Here is a 20,113-nt window from a genome sequence, read left to right on the forward strand (position 1 = left end):
CACTTCAGTTAAAAAGTGACTGGCAATCTAGCTGGATGCTCAGGGAAAATGGGTTTGAGAAACCTGCATCATGGGATACTGCAGCTGCCCCATGAGGCATCATAAACGCCTCCTAAAGCTCCTTGCAGCCAGTTGCACAGCGAGACAGCTATCCACAGTGTCAATGCAAGAGCTGCTAGAGAGCAGATGCATGCTGCCAACACAAGGAGCATAGTGTGAACACAGAACAGAAGTTTAATTAAAGGGGCATATCTCAGCCAGCACTTTGGGACTACAAGAACAATTTCCTTCTCATCCCCCAAGCCGTAAGCCTCTCAGATATCTGGGCAACTCAGTTTGACTGGAACTGAGTTAGCGCTGCTTGTCAGTCACGTTTGTTTAGAATCTACACATCACTTGTATTTTATCCACAAGGCTGAAAATTAAAACCACCATTTGGCAACAGAGGCCCATTATAAGCCTAAAACAAGGCTTCCAGAGAAGCTGAGCCACCCACAGCTTTAGAGATTTCACGGGCACCACTGACAGTCTGGACCATAATTTCTATCTTTTCATTGTGCATTGGAGGGGCTCAAGAATTTTAATCCTACTAATCACAATGCAGATGAATGGAAAAGGGCCTTCGAGCCCCAGTGCAACAGAGCATAGATTTAGTTGGTTTAGGTGAAGTCTTTCATTCCAGGCCATATTTTTATACTTTACAATCCACCTCTGCCTTGTGGCCTCTGAAAAGACTCCCATCACATTTGTATGGCATCTTGAATAATACACCATATTGTTTCGAAATAAGAGCCATTTTGAAATAACTTTGCTAGCATCTACACACTGTAACTGCTATTTTGAAATAATTCAGTGAGGAATATCACCTATTTTGAAAAAGCTATTATCTTATTAATAGAGCCTATTTTGAAATAAGCCATAGTGTATGCAATGGCTCTATTGTGTGTAGAAACTGTATTTTGAAATAAGGCTGCTGTGTAGACATTCCCATACGGCATTACTGATAACAATGACCACCCATACAACTCCATCTATTCAACTCTGGTGCATTTTTCACCAGTGAGAGATACTACTGTCCAAAACAGGAAAATGGGGAGGTCAGAAGGGGACTAAACAATGATTCCTCTACCTCTAATGAAATGGTTATTTGTAAACATCAAGTTCATTCAGGCTCACCAAGTATACTGAAGTCTGCTAGACAAGATTCTGGGGAAGCTTTTGTACTGGCATGTTATTAAGTCTTCCCATCAGTTAATATTCCTTATTCTGACTTGTGAAAAGATTGTATTCAAAAGAAGACTTTTACTCAATTTCAAACCAGACAATGCATTCTTACCACAGAGTCTGTGAAGGGATTTCTCAGAGTAAGTATCTCTGTCACAACCTTTCCCAATATGACTAGTCTCTAGTTCAACTGTTGCTTGTATTGAAGTTATGGGTTCATCACAGGTCTCCAAATGTATATTAGGGAACAGAGCTAGAGAACCAGTCCCAGGCTCATATTCTATTCTTTTGCTCCAGCCTATATAGTCAAACAAAGAAATAAAAGATCAGACATCTCTGGGTTTTACCAGTATTTAACTGCAGTAAAGTAGAAGCAGCTGGAAAAGGCAGGTACTGAACTAACCTTGCCAGCCTGGCTTGCAAGTAGGCTTAATACTAATTTTCACCAGTACATCCTCAGCAGCTCTTTTCTTCCCACAATCATATGCAGTCACTGTAAGCTTATATTGGTGCTCCTTGCCATAATTTAGCTTTTCTGTGTTTTTGATATAACCTGGCAAGAGAGCCAATTAACAGTGAATGTAAGTTCATCTTAAAGATGCATTGTTTCATTAAGTACACTCCCTCCTCTCACCCCCCCCCACCCCTCCCCAGGTATTCAGACTTAGATAGCCACATGTAATTAAGTTTTAATTAACCCTTCCCTCAATTTAGGTAGATATAATACCCTAAACAGCAAACCCAATTCTTAAGATTAAGCCCAGAAGATTTAACACAAATAAATACAGCAGCAGATGCAGTCTCAGCGCACAGTCTTTTTACAGCTCTTTTTGTTAGTGTAAATCTTCTAATAAAACCAAAGCTTTATTAGTCTGCAGATGAGGAGCAAGAATTTTAACTCTGTATGCCCTGTATAGTTCAGGGAGCAAATTAAATTAGTATGCTACATTGAACCCAGAATCCTCCACTCCACAGTGTATCTTCTCAAGCCCTCTATTAGTAGCTTAAATAAGGTTTTACATGGTATTTTCTTTTCAAGCACTAAAAAGTTATAAAAAGCAATCCAAAATAAAGAAAAACAGTTAAAGAATGAGAAACATCTTTGTATCTATTGCTATTGTGTATCATGGTAAATATACACTGCTATTTTTTAAAGGACAAAACAGCAGCACACCCTTCAGGCTGTTTAGGAGGTCCTAAGACCTAAACATGGCACCAGCTTCTTCGATAGCGCTCACAATAAAAGATGGAACTTATAAAAGCTACAGAAGTTTGAAAAAGACTCTGCTTTCTGACCAAAACAGGAAATGCCTTAGAACTGCTTTTCATTTGGTTCAAAGATGGGAGAGGGAACAACATTCCAACAAAATAATATTTTAGAACCAGAAAACATACTTGAAGTCACTGCTCTGAGTGCAGCACCGAATGTAACTTGTGGACGCTTGATGTTACAGGAGGTGAAATAGCAAAGTTGGTATTATCAGTGAAAGATAACCTGCCTTATATTTATACACAGTTCAAACAGGAATCAAAAATGCTCACAACTAGAACTTGATTATGAAGTGACATGATTTAAGTAAGTTTGTAATAGAATACTCTGCCCAAATTTGCAAAATTATTCTGAAGTACCAAGTTAGAACAATTTCTTCCCCTCCTTCGCTCTTACCATCTTTGTCAATAGCAAAGGGAACATCTGGAGTTACAATTTCATAGGTGCATATCTGGCTGAACTGGGGAGAACAATCCGCATCCACAGCTTCTACTTTCAAGATGTTGTCATACCTCTTCCCCTCAATAACTGTTGCTTTGTAGGACTTCTCTTTAAAAGCTGGCGCATACTCGTTAACATCATTCACCTGAATATGTACTGTTGCTCTGGAGAGGAGAGAGAAAAGTCAGCTTTTAACACTGGATGAAATAGAAATACTATAGAGCTCCTACTCAACTAATATAGGACTAGCACCACATTTTACCCAATAAAATTCAGACTCACAGAAGAATAGCAGCCAGTAACGGAAGAGACTTGTTAGCTCAAGCACATCCCTCTGCTACGATAGGATACGTTTTTCCTTTCCCAGAAGATGAATAAATAATACTTTCTACTTCCACAGTACCTTCCATGAGAGGACCTCAAAGTTCTTTATACACAAATAACTACATAATACTTATGTGCAATAAGTACATTGCTGTTTTACAGAGAAACAGATACAAAATTTAAAAACTAAAAACTGTGGCAAACTAAGAATAAAAATTCAGTGTCTGATTATTAATTTTCTGCCTCAAAAACAGTACTATTCCTTTCTGCTACCATGCACTATCAAGCTTATGCTACACTTGATTTTATGTTTTGTTTTATTTAATGTGTTATTAAAAATTAGTCTACAAACCGCATTAAGAAACCAGGCTTCAGATAATGTCTCAATAAAGAGCATTAGATTGGTTTTGTTTCAATATGCATATACCAAGTTGTGCAAGTCAGCGAACATAAAATTAGCTCATTTTTGGAGAGGGAAATGAAAAGGTCAGAGAATGCAAAAAGTAGCAGAAAATGAATCTAATATATTTATTATGAAATAATCCCAGAAAAACTGGGACCAGAGCGCCTTTCCTCTTGCATTTGTCACACCACATGAGTAAATACAGAATGGAAAAATATGTCAATGAAGAAAACTAATTGTGAATGATGGGACAAATGTCAGGAATGCAAAAATATCACAGAGAAACACTTTATTAATGCAATTCTCCAGCAGAAATAAAATACTTCTAATGCTTACCTTAGAGTTTTTTGTTTTTGTTTTTTTTAAAAGGGCTTATTTTAGCCAACATGCCCAACAAATGAAGTGCAAAGAGACACACTAGACATTTCAGTTTTCCTTAATGCAGGATACCTTTTCCCCAGTAAGAAGTAGCTAATTTCAATGCCACACATCAGTTACAGAGATTCAAACTCAATAATTTGTGTTAAAGTAACATATTTCAAACACCAAGAGGAAGTTATCAGCCCTGTATTGCACAAACAGCCTGGCCAATCACGAAGTGGAAGTGCAGTTTTTGAGCTGGGGTTAAGTAGTCATTACTGCTCTGTCTGGAATAGAGGGATTTGTCGGTAAAACAGCAGTTTTGTTGACAAAACCTGTGGAGCATCCAGATTCCCAAGGGTGCTCTGCTGACTTTAGGTCAACAGAACTCAGGACTTTTGCCGCCAGCCATCCCCCACTCATCACAAGGAAGAACACCGATGTCAGAGATCTGCCAATAAAAAGCTGGTCTGGACGTTCTGGGGGGCCTTCTGCCAATGGAAAAAGCTTCCAGGACACTTCACAACCCTCTCTGCTGTGTTTCCACGAGACCGCTTTCTGTTGACAGAGAGGTCAGGAAGTCCGAAATCTTCCTGTCAACGGAGTAGATCACTCTTTCAATCCACCTTGCTGTCTGGCCATGATCTATCGACAGAAGTTTGTTGCAAGATATCGTCCAACAAAAAAATTCTGCTAACAAAGCACTCTAATCTAGACATAGCTGGACTGATGATACAGGGACCAAGTATTCCAGGGCTGTTTCTTTCTTAACTTGTGCATGGGGCTTGCTCAAAACTTTTAAAGCTTTGCTCTCGTATCTAGATAACATTCCTGTCGGTAGAAATTGGCATTTATAGCAATGGCAAAAAGTGTCTGGTAGCCGCAAGTTCTACTACAAAGTGAACAGTTGGTGTGCAGAGGGAAGCACATGAAGCCACACTGCACAGAGGCTAGAATTCCAGCCTGTCTCTGGAATGGCTAGTAACCTTTTCCTTTTGAGTAGAATTTTGGTATATCCATTTCAAAAAAGTTCTTGTGTTTGCTTTGAACCACTTGTGTCAATATGACTTTTATATTTTATAGTTTTAAAGCCTTCAGAATCACCTGATTTACATTCATTTCAAATATACAGACTAGAGTCCACATCAAATAAGAGAACTACTTAAACAGAAACTTCCCTCAGCCACCTACAGATTTACTTACTTGTGGGATTTTTTTGCATTAGCTCCATCTGGACCCTTTCCACAATCATAGGCCTGGATGGTGAATGTGTAGTCCTTCTGTAGCTCACAATCAAGTTTCTCTTTAGAGCGTATTATCCCCTCACCAGTGGATTTATCCACTACCACAGCTTCAAAGGGAACATTCTGCCCGTGAATTTTAAATCCACAAATCTCACCTAGAGATTCAAATGACCAACAGGTTAGAACTTCAGTCAATAACCTGTCCACACATTTTCAAATGTAAATTACTCAGTACTTTGCAGCCAGGGATTTGTGAGGGTCTGTGGACAAAGCAAGAGCACTGTGCTTTAAAATGGGTGAGTTCTGGGAATTTTAGTAAAAAAAGCGTACGTCTGCCTTCCAAGCAACTTGTTTACTTTGCATCCATTCATGCAGGAATACAAAAGAGAAACGTAGACAGGCATTTCACAGGAGTACTTGAGATAGATAGCTCTAGGGCAAGAGTAGATCTCATGAGAGCATACAGCCAAGGCCACTGGTAATATCTTCTATGCCAAGCTATTGGGAATAGCTGGGCAGCTTGTTTACTTTGACCGAAGCAGAAGGTTAAAATGCACATTTACAAGTTGAGAAGTGAAGCTTCAGGTATAGGTTCAGCACTGTAATTACAGAAATTCTGTCAAAAGATCAAATGGACAAAGTCTTCCTGTGCAATGTACCTGGCTAAAATTAGGGAATCAAAATAAACTACTGAATGAGAAAGGTAGAAATACCAACTTTTCAGGCATCCATTTCAACGCTGTCTACTAAGACACCAATTATATTAATCGTGACAGTTAATTCACGTAGAGGGATTTCCTTTCTAATCAGACTTCTCTTTCTAACTGACTGGAAGAAAAAAAAAAAGAAAGACTAGAGAGTAAATCACGTATATCTAGAACTGCTTACAAACTGAATTATAATTCAGATCTATTAAGACTACTTAGGGATACAGTGAGGAAAACATATTGCAAGTTATGGCTATGTTTTGGCAATTACATTACTTCTTCACAAAACGTATGGACAAAACCTAAGATTGCTCTAGAAATGTAAGCTACTAGTGAAAGTGCTCTTTTTTTTAACAAATCTTAACTGCAGTGTTCATATGGCCTAAAAACAATCCCAGAGAGTTCAAATGGATGTCTGATTTAAAGATATTTCTAACCAGGGGTTTGGCTACATAACAGTTTCTATCGATATATTTTAAAATAGAAAAAAACTGGGAGAATAAAATGGGGGTAAAAGAGCATGACAGGATCTTCTGTTTAAGTGCTGATTCCCCATTTCATAACCAAAGTTAGTGGGTTAATATTCAAAAAAGGGATAGAAAGAACCCTTTATCACCTTCTTTGGTGACTGTCACCTCAAAACTCTCTAAAGGGAGAAAAGATAAACCCAAGTCAGTAATGCAGGAAAGACTGAAGAGGGAGCAAATAAGGAAAAAGTCAAAGATGCACACATTACACAGAAAAGCTTTGGACAAAACTTTATGAACGAATTCCAGTGGTCTTAACTGTTACAAACCTAGAGCCTCCTTCACGAATGCGTAGGGCCCTACCAAATTCACAACCATGAAAAATGCATTGTAGACATGCATAACAAGATTTCATGTGGGGAGACAAGATTTCATTGTCTACAATGCATTTCTGACTTTTTCCTCTCCAGCTATCCAGCTCTGAAGGCAGCATCACTGCCGATAGCAGGAGCGCAGACGTAAAGAGTAGCTGTACCACGATGCGTCCCCTGCCTCAATTCCTTTTTGGGTCAGGACCCCTACAACAAAAGTTTCAGATTTAAATAGATAGAATTTTAAAAATTATAATTTTTAAAATCCTATGAGCGTGAAGTTGATTAAAAAGGACTGTGAATTTGGCAGGGCGCTACTAATGTGATTTAACCTTGGTCTTCAGTTAATCACATAGGGAAACTGTCAAATTAAAATTAAGACTTGATTTCAGATTATTAGAAGGTTTCATGTTTCCTTGTTGGGTACTGGTGATAAAACTGAACATTCATGCGTTAAAAGTAAATTTAAAAATACTTGTTGAACATGCTTATTGATCCATGTTTTGAAGAACTACTCAAACAGAATTTTCACTGAACCTTGCATCTACTATCCTCTCTATTTAGGGATACATACTGAACAGTTGCCATGGCTTTTAAAATTTTATTCAGGGTTATTACCCCACTTCAGGGTTCTAAAGTATTTTTACGATCTAAGTTATATGTCTCTGTTAATTAAGTTTATTTACAGTTTACATTTCTGAGTACTTGGATAATGCAAACATTCATCAGTTTCACCTCCAGATTTCATTAAACAACACAGTGTATGGGGTTGCAAACAGTGAAGAAGTTCTCTTCACTGATACTGGATTTTTATGAACCTGGAACAAAATTTCCGTTGCTTCAGGTCCTGTATAACCTGTAGCAGCAAAATTTAAGTGCACTGCCAAATGTAACATAATTTAAAATCATGAACTAAAGACATACTGGCTACGCCTACACGTGAAGCCTACATCGAAATAGCTTATTTCGATGTAGCGACATCGAAATAGCCTATTTCGATGAATAACGTCTACACGTCCTCCAGGGCTGGCAACGTCGATGTTCAACTTCGACGTTGCGCAGCACAATATCGAAATAGGCGCAGCGAGGGAACGTCTACACGCCAAAGTAGCACACATTGAAATAGGGATGCCAGGCACAGCTGCAGACAGGGTCACAGGGCGGACTAGCGCTTCCGGGGCAACAGCTAGCCGCTCCCTTAAAGGGCCCCTCCCAGACACACACAGCCTGCACAGCACGCGGTCTGAGGAGCCATAGGCACACAGACCCCGGGCGACGTAGGCATGGACCCCCAGCAGCAGCAGCAGCTGCCAGAGATCCACCCAGCCCTCCTGGAAGGAGCAAGGCTCACCCTGATCCATGCCATGTGGGAGGCAGCTGAGCACCTCCTTGCTACACCGGAGAAGGAGCTGCCCCCAGGGCAGCAGGGCTCAACCCCCAACCCTGCAGCACCCCGCCCCCACCCCCGCCTCACACACCGGCAGCTGTGGAGCTACCCCACCAGCACTGACTGGTGGGAGCGGCTGGTGCGTGGGGAGTGGGACGACGACCGCTGGCTCAGGAACTTCAGGATGAGCCGGCAGACATTTATGGAGCTGTGCCAGTGGCTCACCCCCGCACTCAGGCACCGGGACACCGCCATGCGGCGTGCCCTCACAGTGGAGAAACGGGTCGGCATCGCTGTCTGGAAGCTGGCCACTCCCGACAGCTACCGATCCGTGGGGCAGCAGTTTGGTGTCGGCAAGGCCACCGTCGGGGCTGTCCTCATGGAGGTAAGAGAACCCACGGGGGGAGGGCAGGGCAGGGCAGAGCCACGCACACCCTGCTCACCCCTCATTGGTGCCGTCCCATGTGCTTTCTCTGCAGGTTGTGCGTGCCATCAACGCCATGCTCCTGCACAGGCTCGTGAGGCTGGGGGACCCAGATGCCACCATCGCCGCCTTTGCCACCCTGGGCTTCCCCAATTGCTTCGGGGCTCTGGATGGGACTCACATCCCCATCCGCGCCCCGCATCACAGTGGAGGACGCTACATGAATCGCAAGGGCTACCATTCTGTGGTCCTCCAGGCCTTGGTGGACAGCCGGGACCATTTCCAGGACATTTATGTGGGCTGGCCTGGCAGCACCCACGACACCCGGGTTTTCCGGAACTCAGGCCTGTGCCGCCGGCTGGAGGCGGGGACCTACATCCCCCAGCGGAAGATCCCTCTGGGGGACACCACCATGCCCCTCTGCGTCACCGCAGACGCGGCATACCCCCTCCGGCCCTGGCTCATGCACCCGTACACGGGCCATCTCTCCGCTAGCCAGGAGCGCTTCAACCAGCGCCTGAACCATGCGCGCCAGGTGGTGGAGCGCTCATTTGGCCGCCTGAAGGGATGCTGGAGATGTCTCCTGACCCGCCTGGATGCAGGCCCCAACAACATCCCCCTGATTGTGGGTGACTGCTGCGCCCTGCACAATTTGGTGGAGAGCAAGGGGGAGGCCTTTTTCCAGGGCTGGGCTGTGGAGGCTGGCAGGGCTGACGTGCAGCCACCCGCTGCCCCCAGTCGGCAGGTGGACCCCGAAGGGACCCGGGTCCGGGAGGCCCTGCGGGCCCACTTCGATGATGAGGCCGCGGGGTGAACTCTGCCAGGCCCCCCACTGCCCGCCCTTTCCTCCACCACACTCCCTGCCCCAATGCCCACACCAGGGAGCACCCAACCGCACCCCCCTTCCACTTTTCCTGGACAAATGACAGCACGCACTTGTGGCTGAACTTAAACTGCTTTTTCTTTTAGAACTTTTTTGTTTAAACTATAAATATAAAACAAGAACAAACTATATACAACATGTGTGGAACCAAAGTAATATGTACAAATAAAACAATAGTAATAAAAAAAAAGTGTGTTCAGTAATAAAAAGAAAACCAGGGATGATAAAGGGGAGAACTATTTACATGGGGGGGGCGGGGCAAATGGGGGGCACAAAATAATAAGTCCCAACTATATACAAGGGGGGGGCCACGTCCCGGGCCCCTCGCCCCTAAAGTCCAGCACTGGGCGTGGGCGGCCGGAAGCCCCGCCGCGGCCGCAGCCCTGTCCGGGGCTGGCTGGGGGCGGGGCGGACCAGAAGATATGCCCGGCGAGTCTCAGCTGGCTCCAGGGGTCCCTCGGCGCTCCGGCCCTCGGCAGTGGGTGGCGGGGCGATGGCGGACGGGACGGCGAAGCAGCTGGTGGTGCGGCGGCCGGCACGGCATGGGGGGCCAGGTAGTCCACCAGGCGGTTGAAAGTCTCCATGTAGGCCCCCCATGCCTATTGGTGCCAGGCCAGCGCCCGCTCCTGCAGCTGCAGGTGCTGCTCCACGACCTCCAGCTGCCGACGGTGGATGGCCAGCAGCTGGGGGTCCGTCGCCGTCGGCTGGTGGTGGCGCGGGGTCCGCCGTCTAGCCCACCGTGGGGCTGGTCAGTCCTCGGCCGAGGGGCTTGCCTGGAGCGATGGCCCCGGAGGGGTCTCCGGGACCACTGATGCCTTGCCGGCGCTCTCTTCCGGCCCTTCTGATGGTGCAGGTGTGGGACACAGGACAGGAGGGGGGGAAGAAGAATGGAGACAGGCATTAGTGTGGGCCCCGAGCCGTGGCCTTTGTCCCCCCAGCCCTGTGCTGCAGGTTCCCCATCCCCGTCCCCGGGAGATGCTGCTGTGATGGATGGGGTTCAGGGGTCCCCCTGCACTGCACCCCGTCCCCTGGTGGGAGCGACTCTCACTTCACTCCGCAGGGTCTGACAGGAAAGGTTTCTTAGGCCACAGATGCCCAGTTTCTCCCAGGAGTGACAGCACCAGCTGTCGGAAGAGACAGTCCTTCCAACCCGTCCTGGGGAAAAGACCCCAATGGGTGTCCCTCTGGGATGCAGCTTTCCCCCTCCTCAGGCTGGCTGCCTTCCAGCTCTCCCTTCCCCTAGCCTCTACCTGTGGCCCCCGCTCTCCCCCACCCAATTCAAAGCCAGCTCGGCTCCTCCCTCCTCTTTGTTCAGGGCAGAGGTGTCACCTGCCAGCTGTAGCCCCACGATCATCCTTTGCCCCTGGGAGCTATTTGGCTCTTGTTGCTCATATCTAGCCTGTCTCCCTTTTGCACTCCCCCCCACTCCATTACATGCTGCTGCTGCTGCTGCAGCTGCGGGGTGTCCCACCCCCTCCTCCCGGGGGCCCCTCGAGGTTCCGCTCCCCCCTGCCCCGGGGATAGGGCATGGCACTGTTGTGCAGGGTGGGGTGGGGGCAGGAGCTGATGCACTGCTGTGAGGGACATGGCCCTGCTGTCCTTGGGGCCATGGCCATGTGAGCATGTGGGGGGCCCTGGACACATATCTATTACCCCCCGCCCCTCAAGCCCAGGGGTGTACACCAGAGGGGGGTACATACCTGTCGGTCCACTCCCACGGTCCGGAGATCCCCGGGGGGCGGAGGCCCGGCTGCTGCTCCGGGATGGCAGGAGGAGGATCTGCAGCCCGGATTCTGCGGAGGAGGAGCCCCCCTCCTCTTCCTCCTCCTGCCGCGATGTCCCGGGGGTGGGCTCTGGGGAGGGGGCCCCCGGGGTGCGGGGCTTACCTCCGGGGCGGACTCCGGCTGAAGGGCCTGCTGGGGCTCGTCAGCCGAAGTATCAAGGGTGGCCGGAGGGGAGGAGGTGTGCCGGGGGCCCAGGATGTCCCTGAGCTCCCTGTAAAAGGGGCAAGCGATGGGGGCGGCCCCAGATCGGCTGGCCGCATCCCGGGCCCGGGAGTAACCCTGCCGCAGCTCCTTCACCTTACTCCTGACGTGATCAGGAGTGCAGGCAGGGTGACCCCGGGCAGCCAGGCCGTCGGCCAGCCGAGCGAATGCATCCGCGTTCCGCCTCTTGCTCCCCATTACCTGGAGCACCTCCTCCTCGCTCCAGAGCCCCAGCAGGTCCCACGGCTCGGCCTCCGTCCAGGAGCGGCCCTGCTGCCACTTGCCAGCCTGGCTGCCCGCCTGGCTGGGCTGGCTGCCCTGGCTCCCCTTGGGGGGTGGGGGTCCCCTGGGGGTGCTGGGGGGGCTTCCGGGCAGCCATCGCAGCTGGGGTGGCTCTCTGAGCTGGCTGAGGAACGTGCAGGCTGGCCGCGTGTCTGGGCTGCCACCTGCACGTTCTCTCAGCTTCCTGCACAGGAATGGAGGGGGAGGGGACCTTTAAGGGGCTGCTCCACGCGGCCACCATTGAGCTGAGGGGCTGCAGAGAGCGTCTCTCAACCCCTCAGCTGATGGCCGCCATGGAGGACCCCGCAATTTCGACGTTGCGGGACGCGCAACAACTACACGGTCCCTACTTCGACGCTGAACGTCGAAGTAGGGCGCTATTCCTATCCCCTCATGGGGTTAGCGACTTCGACGTCTCGCCGCCTAACGTCGAAGTTAACTTCGAAATAGCGCCCGACGCGTGTAGCCGTGACGGGCGCTATTTCGAAGTTAGTGCCGCTACTTCGAAGTAGCGTGCACGTGTAGACACGGCTACTGTGAACATTTATGTTATGTAAGCAGCTTACTGAACATAAAAAGCTTCACTTTGGAATTTTTTCCCCCCTGCTCATTTCTTCATATCCTCAAGCATACTATTCAGACTTAATGAGCAAGGAATAATTTCCATGTCTTACCCAGCCACACCCAGCTGCTAACTGCTTGGATCAGTAGACAGGATTACTGGACACACCTATTTCCTTTATCCAACCAGAAATTATAGCTTTATTAAACTCTGAACTTATTACACACTATTACATTTGCTCTAAAATGCAGTTACAGCAAAGCTAACCCTTTACACGTGCAGAACCAGTATTAATTCTTTCATTTATTTTAGGAATACACAATTGTGCAACTCGTAAAGTTTCATTCTAAATATTTGCTCTGGAAAAAAAAATTATCTATGCAGTAAAGAGAACAATACTACGTTTATAAGTACAAAACAAAATATTGGATCAATAATAAATCATACGTATTCTACAGGACAAAAGAAAAATTACTGCAGAATGCATTACTTTTAAATAGTGTATAAAGAAGCCAGTTTCTTAAACCCCCTCTTAGGATGTTATCCCTCAAGACTCATGTAAAGTAAATCCACATGGGCTGTATCCACACTACCACCTTCCTTCAAACGAAGGATGGTAATTAGGATGTTGGGGGTTTACCAATAAAGTGATGCCGTGCATAGGCAGTGCTTCATTAAGCAAATTCCGCCCCGCAGCAACTCTGAAGTTTTAAACTTCGAAGTACCGGCAGGTGTCTAGCTGTGGGGCACTCGCCAGTACTTAGAAGTTTAACTCCAGGGCAGTTTTGAAGTACTGGCAAGTACACCACAGCTAGACGCGTGCCGGTACTTTGAAGTTTAAAACTTCTGCCCTGCGGCAACTCTGAAGTTTTAAACTTCGAAGTACTGGCGAGTGCCCCACAGCTAGACATGTGCCAGTATTTCGAAGTTTAAAACTTCAGAGTTGCTGAGGGGCAGAATTTGCTTAATGAAGTACTGCCTATGCACGGCAGCACTTCATTAGTAAACCCCCAACATCCTAATTACCATCCTTCCTTTGAAGGAAGGTGGTAGTGTAGACAAGCCCATGAAGTGAACCTATAGGTTTAGGCCAAGTTTATGATTTCTGAGGGCTTGCATATAATCTATTCCAGGGTGTTTTTACATAGTATATAAATACAACGATGAATTTTAAAGGTATTTTAAGAACATGATCACTCAAAAAAGGGTACACTGCTGAAATTCCTGACTAAAGCTACAGAATAATGGAAAAAAAAAATTAGTAGAGAATAATTGCAAGCTTAAGTACTGCGCATACCCTGCCCCACCCTGGGGAATCTCAGAGGACAGCCACGTTAATCTGTAGCTTCACAAAAAACCAAACAAACAAACAGTCCTGTAGCATCTTAAAGACTAACTCTTTTACTTACTAGGTAATGCACTTTTGTGGGTAAAACCCACTTCAGGGAGACAAGCATTCTGAGCAATACATTAAGATTACAAAAGACTATATAGCTATATATAATAGACACACAATATGGCAGAAAGGGTTAATGTGACTACTGTTTTTGAAAAAAAATTAAAAAGCTGTTCAATTCTTGGTAAACTGAACTCTAACTCTAGCACAAATCCCAATCTTCACCAATACACAGTTTAAGTACTATGTGCCTTGACATCCCACCATTGCAATATCCACAGCTAATCTTTCTGATAAGCCTCGTGTCTCCAGATGCTACCTATGCCACATCTACACTCACAAGATATTTCAAAATATTTTTCTAAAGAAGGGGATCTTTTGAAATATTCAGCAGAACAGCTACACACAAAAAGCGTTCTTTCAAAATTAAATCAAAAGAACGTGGTACTCCTTTTGAAAGCACTTTTCCACTCCCGTTCCAGGAAGAACACCTTCTTTCAAAAGAAGCTTTTGAAAGAAAACGTGCATAGACACTCTGCAGGCCCTTTTTTCAAAAGGGTGGGCCTCATGGTGCCTGATTTTTCAATCCCTGACCCGTTCTTCAAAAACAGCAGGTACTGTGCGGACGCTCTCTTTCGAAAGAGTGGACCACTCTTTTGATCTGCTTTTTTGTCCGTGGATGCACTCTTTCAAAAGAAGTTCTTCCGAAAGAGATTTTCCAGAAGAACTTCTTTCGAAAGATTGCTGTAGTGTAGAGGTAGCACTAGTGTACTAAATTCTTTGGTCAAGATATACTACCACTCAATTTATCTGAACAAGAAATCTACTCAATGACTACAGTTAAGCTATAGAGACCTGTTGACAGAAGATATTTCCTGACAACTTCTGTCGATAGCAAGCGGTCACACACAAAGCCAATCAGAAGAGCACTCCCTTCTGTCGACAGAGTGGTTGGACTGCCTGGCCATTCTCTTTACAAAACAGGCACCCAGAAGCACAGCAGACAGGGCTGTCCATTGTCCAGGACACCCTGTCTGTCGAGAGAAGGCCACCAGGGTATCCACACAGCTTTTTTCGTCGACAGAACCTGTCAACAAAAAGGCGCTCTTCCTCATCTGGGAGATACAGAAAGTTGTTGGCAGAAGTGCTTTTTATTGACATACTGTTGACAAAATGCATTGTGTGTGCGGATGTTCCATCAGTTTTGTTGACAAAACCAGGGTTTTGTCGGCAAAACTCACTAATGTAGCTGTAGAAAATGTTAACATTTACCAATGGGTTTTTTGTGTTGGTACTTGCTGGTACTGAGTACCGGCACCTCAACAGCCCTGCTATGGGATTGGGCAGGGACGGAGAAGAAAGCCAGATGAGTACCAGGTCCTCTTTTTTGTAAAAGGAAAAAAAAAAGAGCACTGGCATTTACCATTTCATTGTAATGAGATCTTATTTTAATAAAAAGCCCACTTAAAAAAATGGTATAAAAATTTTGACATTACAAAGAAAGGGACTTACACTGCCAAAAGCTGAAGCCCATAAAGAACTATCTTCGTTGTGGTAAATTGCTATTAACAAACAATATACAGCTTCAGGTTTGAGCAGAGTTTATCAGGTAACACAACCTACTTCCCCCCAGAATGGTCTCTACCATAAAAAGAGAAACAAAAACATTTCAAGTTCCTTAAACTGCAAAATATTCCAAAGGTGCAGGCTCCTTCTCCTCCAAAGCAAATTAAATGTATTATTACAGAGCATATCATCATCAAGATGGGCAAAGCAATGTGCAAATGAATATTCTGGCTCAAGGATAATATGCACTTTAAGGAAGTACAGTAGACCCCTCACTTATGCATAGGTTGCATTCCTGGGCAACCACAAGTCAGTCAGGGCTGGTCACCTTCCCAGCTTCCCCAGCAGAAGGCAGCAGGGAACCAGGCTGCCACCTGGTCCCCACCTTCCCTCCACTTGCTGGAGCCAGGAAATTGACCAGCGCAGCAGCACTGCTTACTTTCCTGGCTCCCACAAGCAGAGGTGAGCCAGGATCCAGGCTGCTGCCTGGTTCCCAGCTCCCAGTCACTCGCAATTTCGACTTGCATTATTGCAAGACACATGTAAATTGAAATCGTGTAAGGCAGGGGTCAACTGTACAGCTCAGAACTGAGATTATGCTGGAAAAATAAGAAATCAGGAGCCTGGTATAGCAAAAGTTTTCATATGAGTCAACAAATCTTTTTAGTGAACTTCATCTTCACCCAGCAAAAGTTAAGTTTTATATAATGAATCAAGAATCAAACTGGACCAAATACACCCAGGAACCATGCTATATTATACTTACATACATACATACATACATACACACACTTTATATAGAAATGCTTTGTGTTTGAGCTTTCTCATCTCATTCTGGAGTTGAGTGAAACATGTTTCCATCCCAATTATACTCGGAAGAGAACAAAAATCAATATGTTAAATAATAAACTAATATTCAACCTTCTATCTCTTCAGCTAAGCAAAACTCAGATACAGATTAGTATAAATGAACACAACCTGATTTAGACAGTTTACACTATAGCCTGAAAACGAGAATAATCCAGTCTCCTTTCAGGCATTCTTTATCACAGAACTTTTTACTGTTTTGTTACAGCATGCACTGATGAGAGTCATTTTTTAGGCTTTCATGGTATTATATTGTACTTTGATGTAAAATACTGAAATACCTTAAAATGTTAGAACTAGAGGGCATAAAAAGTTTGATATCTAAATTCTTTTTAAAATACTGGAGTCAGCAGCTCATCCTATTTCCCTTTCAAAGAAGGGAGAGGAGAAAAACAAAAAAAAAATATTTTTTTTGACAGAACAGAAAGTCTGAACATGTTCTAACAAATTCCAGACAAGTACAACACTATTACTAAGACTTTGAAGCGTGGAAGTCATTTGGAAACTCACCCTTTACACAAACATTGGGATTCATCTTCCATACCTATCCTTTATTTACAGCCACCATCCAGCTGACTGCTGCATTATACATCACCACGCTGCAGACAGGACCTCAGCACAGTTCCCTGCCCTAAATGAACAAGGGCTGGCAATACAGTGTGGAAACAAACCAACAACAGTCATCCACTGGAAAATGTGAGTTACACACATCTCCAGAAAGGGGTTAACAGAAGAATTTTTCGTTCATTTTTCCAAGAGAATGAAGATGTTACAAGAGCATTTTTAGAAGTTGCATGCATGTACACTCTGTACACAAAAATTAAGAGTGATTAACTACCTTTCTAAACTCCATTATAATCATGGTGAGGAAAAATGACTAGTGGGTCATCACTAAGCAAAACTTTACACCCATTTAAAGTCCATCAACATTGCAAATTTAACAGTTTTGAGGGACCCAGTGTCACATGCACCATAAAAGTATAGTTCCACGTTGAAGTGTGCATAGAAGCTGCTTGCATATGAAGAATTTAAGGCATCAGCATAACTTTTAAACACACCATTTGAACTCAATTATAATGCAAAGTCTAACTATACATAGCCTTCTCAGGAAAAGGTCATGTTTGACCAAGTTTTCCCAACAGCTGGATTTGGATTGTAGTATTTTCACAGGTTCACCACTGATCTTTGTCAGGCATTCTCTCAGGTATTCCCATGATACACAATAGGCCCTCGGCTAGGCAATCAGCAATACTGATTGCAGAGGAGCCACTGTGAAGTCAGAAAGCAAGATAAGGCAATTTGGTCTGACCACATTCAGATCCCTGCTTTTAATGAAACATGCTGTATTCCACATGTCCAATCATCCAAATTAACTTGGAAGCACATATCTGGTTAATCTCATTTAGTTTCAAACACCTGGTCCTCTCTGAATATGTAACCACAGTTAAGCTATAACGTTGGGAACTATCCATTGTGCAATTCAAGTGAGAAAAGCACTATTAATGAATTGTAAAATACTGCCTTTATTTGTCCCACAATTACATGCATTATAAAGCCTACTGATTGGTTTCAAGATGGATAACATGGAGGATGATCAGAGTGATTAAAATAGGTCAGTTTAAGTATTTTAAAATCAAATAAGAGTTTCCGAAGTGGTATGGTTTCTATAAGCAAAGATAATTTATTAGAATGTCAACTGTTTTTAGGCAAAACCAATTGGTTACAAATGCTCAACGTAATTCTTTACTGCTTGAAGCGGAATAAGACAATCCGAAGCTCTTTGTTTTGCTGTGACAACATTTTGTCACTGTTCTAATAAGGTTCTCACTTAAACATCCACGTAAGTGATTCTGGTCAATGACAATACTATCCTCTTTTCAAAGCTATGCATGAGCCACCAACAAGTATTACCCAGAATAAGTCATCATGTGATTCAGCTCCAGACACATACACACACCACTTCACTCCTCCAAAAGAAAACTGAAGTACTGTCCTATTTAATGTCAGACAAATGCTGCTATAAATTCTCATAATATACTTCCCATCAGATATTTTAAATGTGAGTCTACCAGCTCTGAATACATAAAGGAAAGCTCTCTGCATATTTTGTTTGTCTACACTACATAAGAGTTGCCTATTAGACTTTAATTTTAGTTGTCTTGGAAGTCACCTATTAATATTAAATTTAAATTTATAATTAAGTCAACTTACCAATGTCACAGGCACTTGTTAGGATAAAGCAGGTTTACATTCACATTATTACCACTACAACACCACAGGGGTTATTTTACAAAGCAACAAGCTTCTCTAATCTTGTACCTCTACAAATTTGATATGCTATTGGAACATATCCTGCCATGGAGGATTCAGCTGCAGCAGACCGCAGCAGCTGGAAGCAATGTCCTGGTAAGTCCCTTAGTTTTCGTTTTTTGGGGGGTTGGGGATTGGGGGAAGACGTTAGGATTTTACAGGCCTCAATTAAGTAGGCTTCAGGAACAACAGGACGGCTGGCAGACATCTGTTGTTCCCAAACTCTGCTAAATCGGGGTCCATTAAAAAAAAAACAAAACAAGAGTTTACTGTATTTGCACTTGATTTACAAAACTTTTGTCGTTCGTGGTTGCTTTAAAAAAAAAAACCTATGAATCACAAAATTTTTGTGGTACTAAGTGAAAGTATGAATGCTGCTTTGTCAGCAGAAGCACACTGCAAAACCCCTCATTGGGGGTGGAAGTATTTTGTTGACAGAAGTGCTAAACACTGTTCACCCAAGCTTATGTTGCCACAGCCTTGTTGATAAAAGCTGCATAGTGTAGATATACCTTAAGAATACCCATGGTTAAGAATCACTGGGGTGGGAGCAAGATGATACCCTTACTGACAGCAACCTCACAATGTGCAGTTTATTTTTCTTTTCAGTGAAAAGCACAAATGCACACTATTGAGGAGATCAGTACTTCAGTGGTTAGAACTTTATATGATGCATTCTTACTACAGATAAGTCTCTTGCTTAGTTGTTGGAGGGTCTAGTAAATTAGACCAGTCTCTAATTCCAAGATAAAATAAATTAAAAATTAAAATGTAGCTTAAAAATTAAGTGGAAGTATCACTAACACACAGATGAACCGTTAGAAGGCGCTGCAGTTATCTTAAAACCAATCACTGTAAAAAACTCATGAAACTGAGGATTAAGGTTACATTTAAGACATCCAGAGACATTAAGACACCAAAGAACCTTAACTCTGTCCTATAAAAAGACCTCCAATAAGTTTTTAAAATCATAATAAGGTTAAGTGTTTATGGTTGCAAACTAAAACATTTTCAAAAGACATTGTTTCAATAGCTCCTCTTAAGAATTACCTGAGCTGTTGACTTGACTGTCTATAGTCTATGTAGACACCATTAGACTTAGTTAATTCTTGCCAGGGTGCTCAGATTTCTAACATACTTCAAACTAAAGGATCATCAGCTAAGAAGCTATAACATGGGATTAAAAAAAAAGATGCTTAAGACATCCCAGAAACACAGGTCAAGCCTGTCTAGTCCAGCAGGACCGTGGATGTTGCTGGACCAGGGAGCCCTGGGGCTGCAAGTCCCATGTCACTATTCCTTGTGGACTTCTTTTGAAATAAGTCAACTGCTATTTTGAAATTATTTCAAAATAGCAGTTGTGCTGTGTAGACGCTAGCACCATTATTTTGAAATAATGGCTGTTATTTCAAAATAAGTTTGCTGTGCAAGACACACCCACAGAAAGCGTGGTGGATAGCCCTGACTTCTAGACATAGTGACTGCAGAGTATAAAAGAATGACAATTCCAAGGTTATCCAAGGTTCCTTATTAAACTGATGTAAGGCAGTTTGCATTTCTGCATAAAAACAGTGCAAAAAGAACACAGCATTAACCTGAGTAGTAAATGATCATATTCTCCTCACTATCAGTCTATAATT

At 44.2% G+C, this 20,113-nt stretch overlaps 1 protein-coding gene across 4 annotated transcripts in view; it reads right to left on the minus strand.

Annotated features, from left to right (window-relative positions):
* The window catches only part of CLSTN1 (calsyntenin 1), a 78,178-nt gene that overhangs the window by 23,390 nt on the left and 34,675 nt on the right, over positions 1 to 20,113 (minus strand). For 2 of the 4 annotated variants that reach the window (XM_074976030.1, XM_074976027.1), the window contains exons 3-7: positions 6,590 to 6,619; positions 5,226 to 5,421; positions 2,891 to 3,099; positions 1,628 to 1,777; positions 1,337 to 1,522 (exon numbers count right to left, since the gene is read on the minus strand). In XM_074976030.1, the coding sequence (XP_074832131.1) occupies positions 1,337 to 1,522; positions 1,628 to 1,777; positions 2,891 to 3,099; positions 5,226 to 5,421; positions 6,590 to 6,619 (771 nt within the window). The remainder of the gene's footprint in view (positions 1 to 1,336; positions 1,523 to 1,627; positions 1,778 to 2,890; positions 3,100 to 5,225; positions 5,422 to 6,589; positions 6,620 to 20,113) is intronic. The other 2 variants (XM_074976031.1, XM_074976029.1) reach the window with 1 other exon arrangement.

This window comes from Carettochelys insculpta, chromosome 23 (genome assembly GCF_033958435.1).
Source record: "Carettochelys insculpta isolate YL-2023 chromosome 23, ASM3395843v1, whole genome shotgun sequence".
Taxonomy (NCBI): Eukaryota; Metazoa; Chordata; order Testudines; family Carettochelyidae; genus Carettochelys; species Carettochelys insculpta.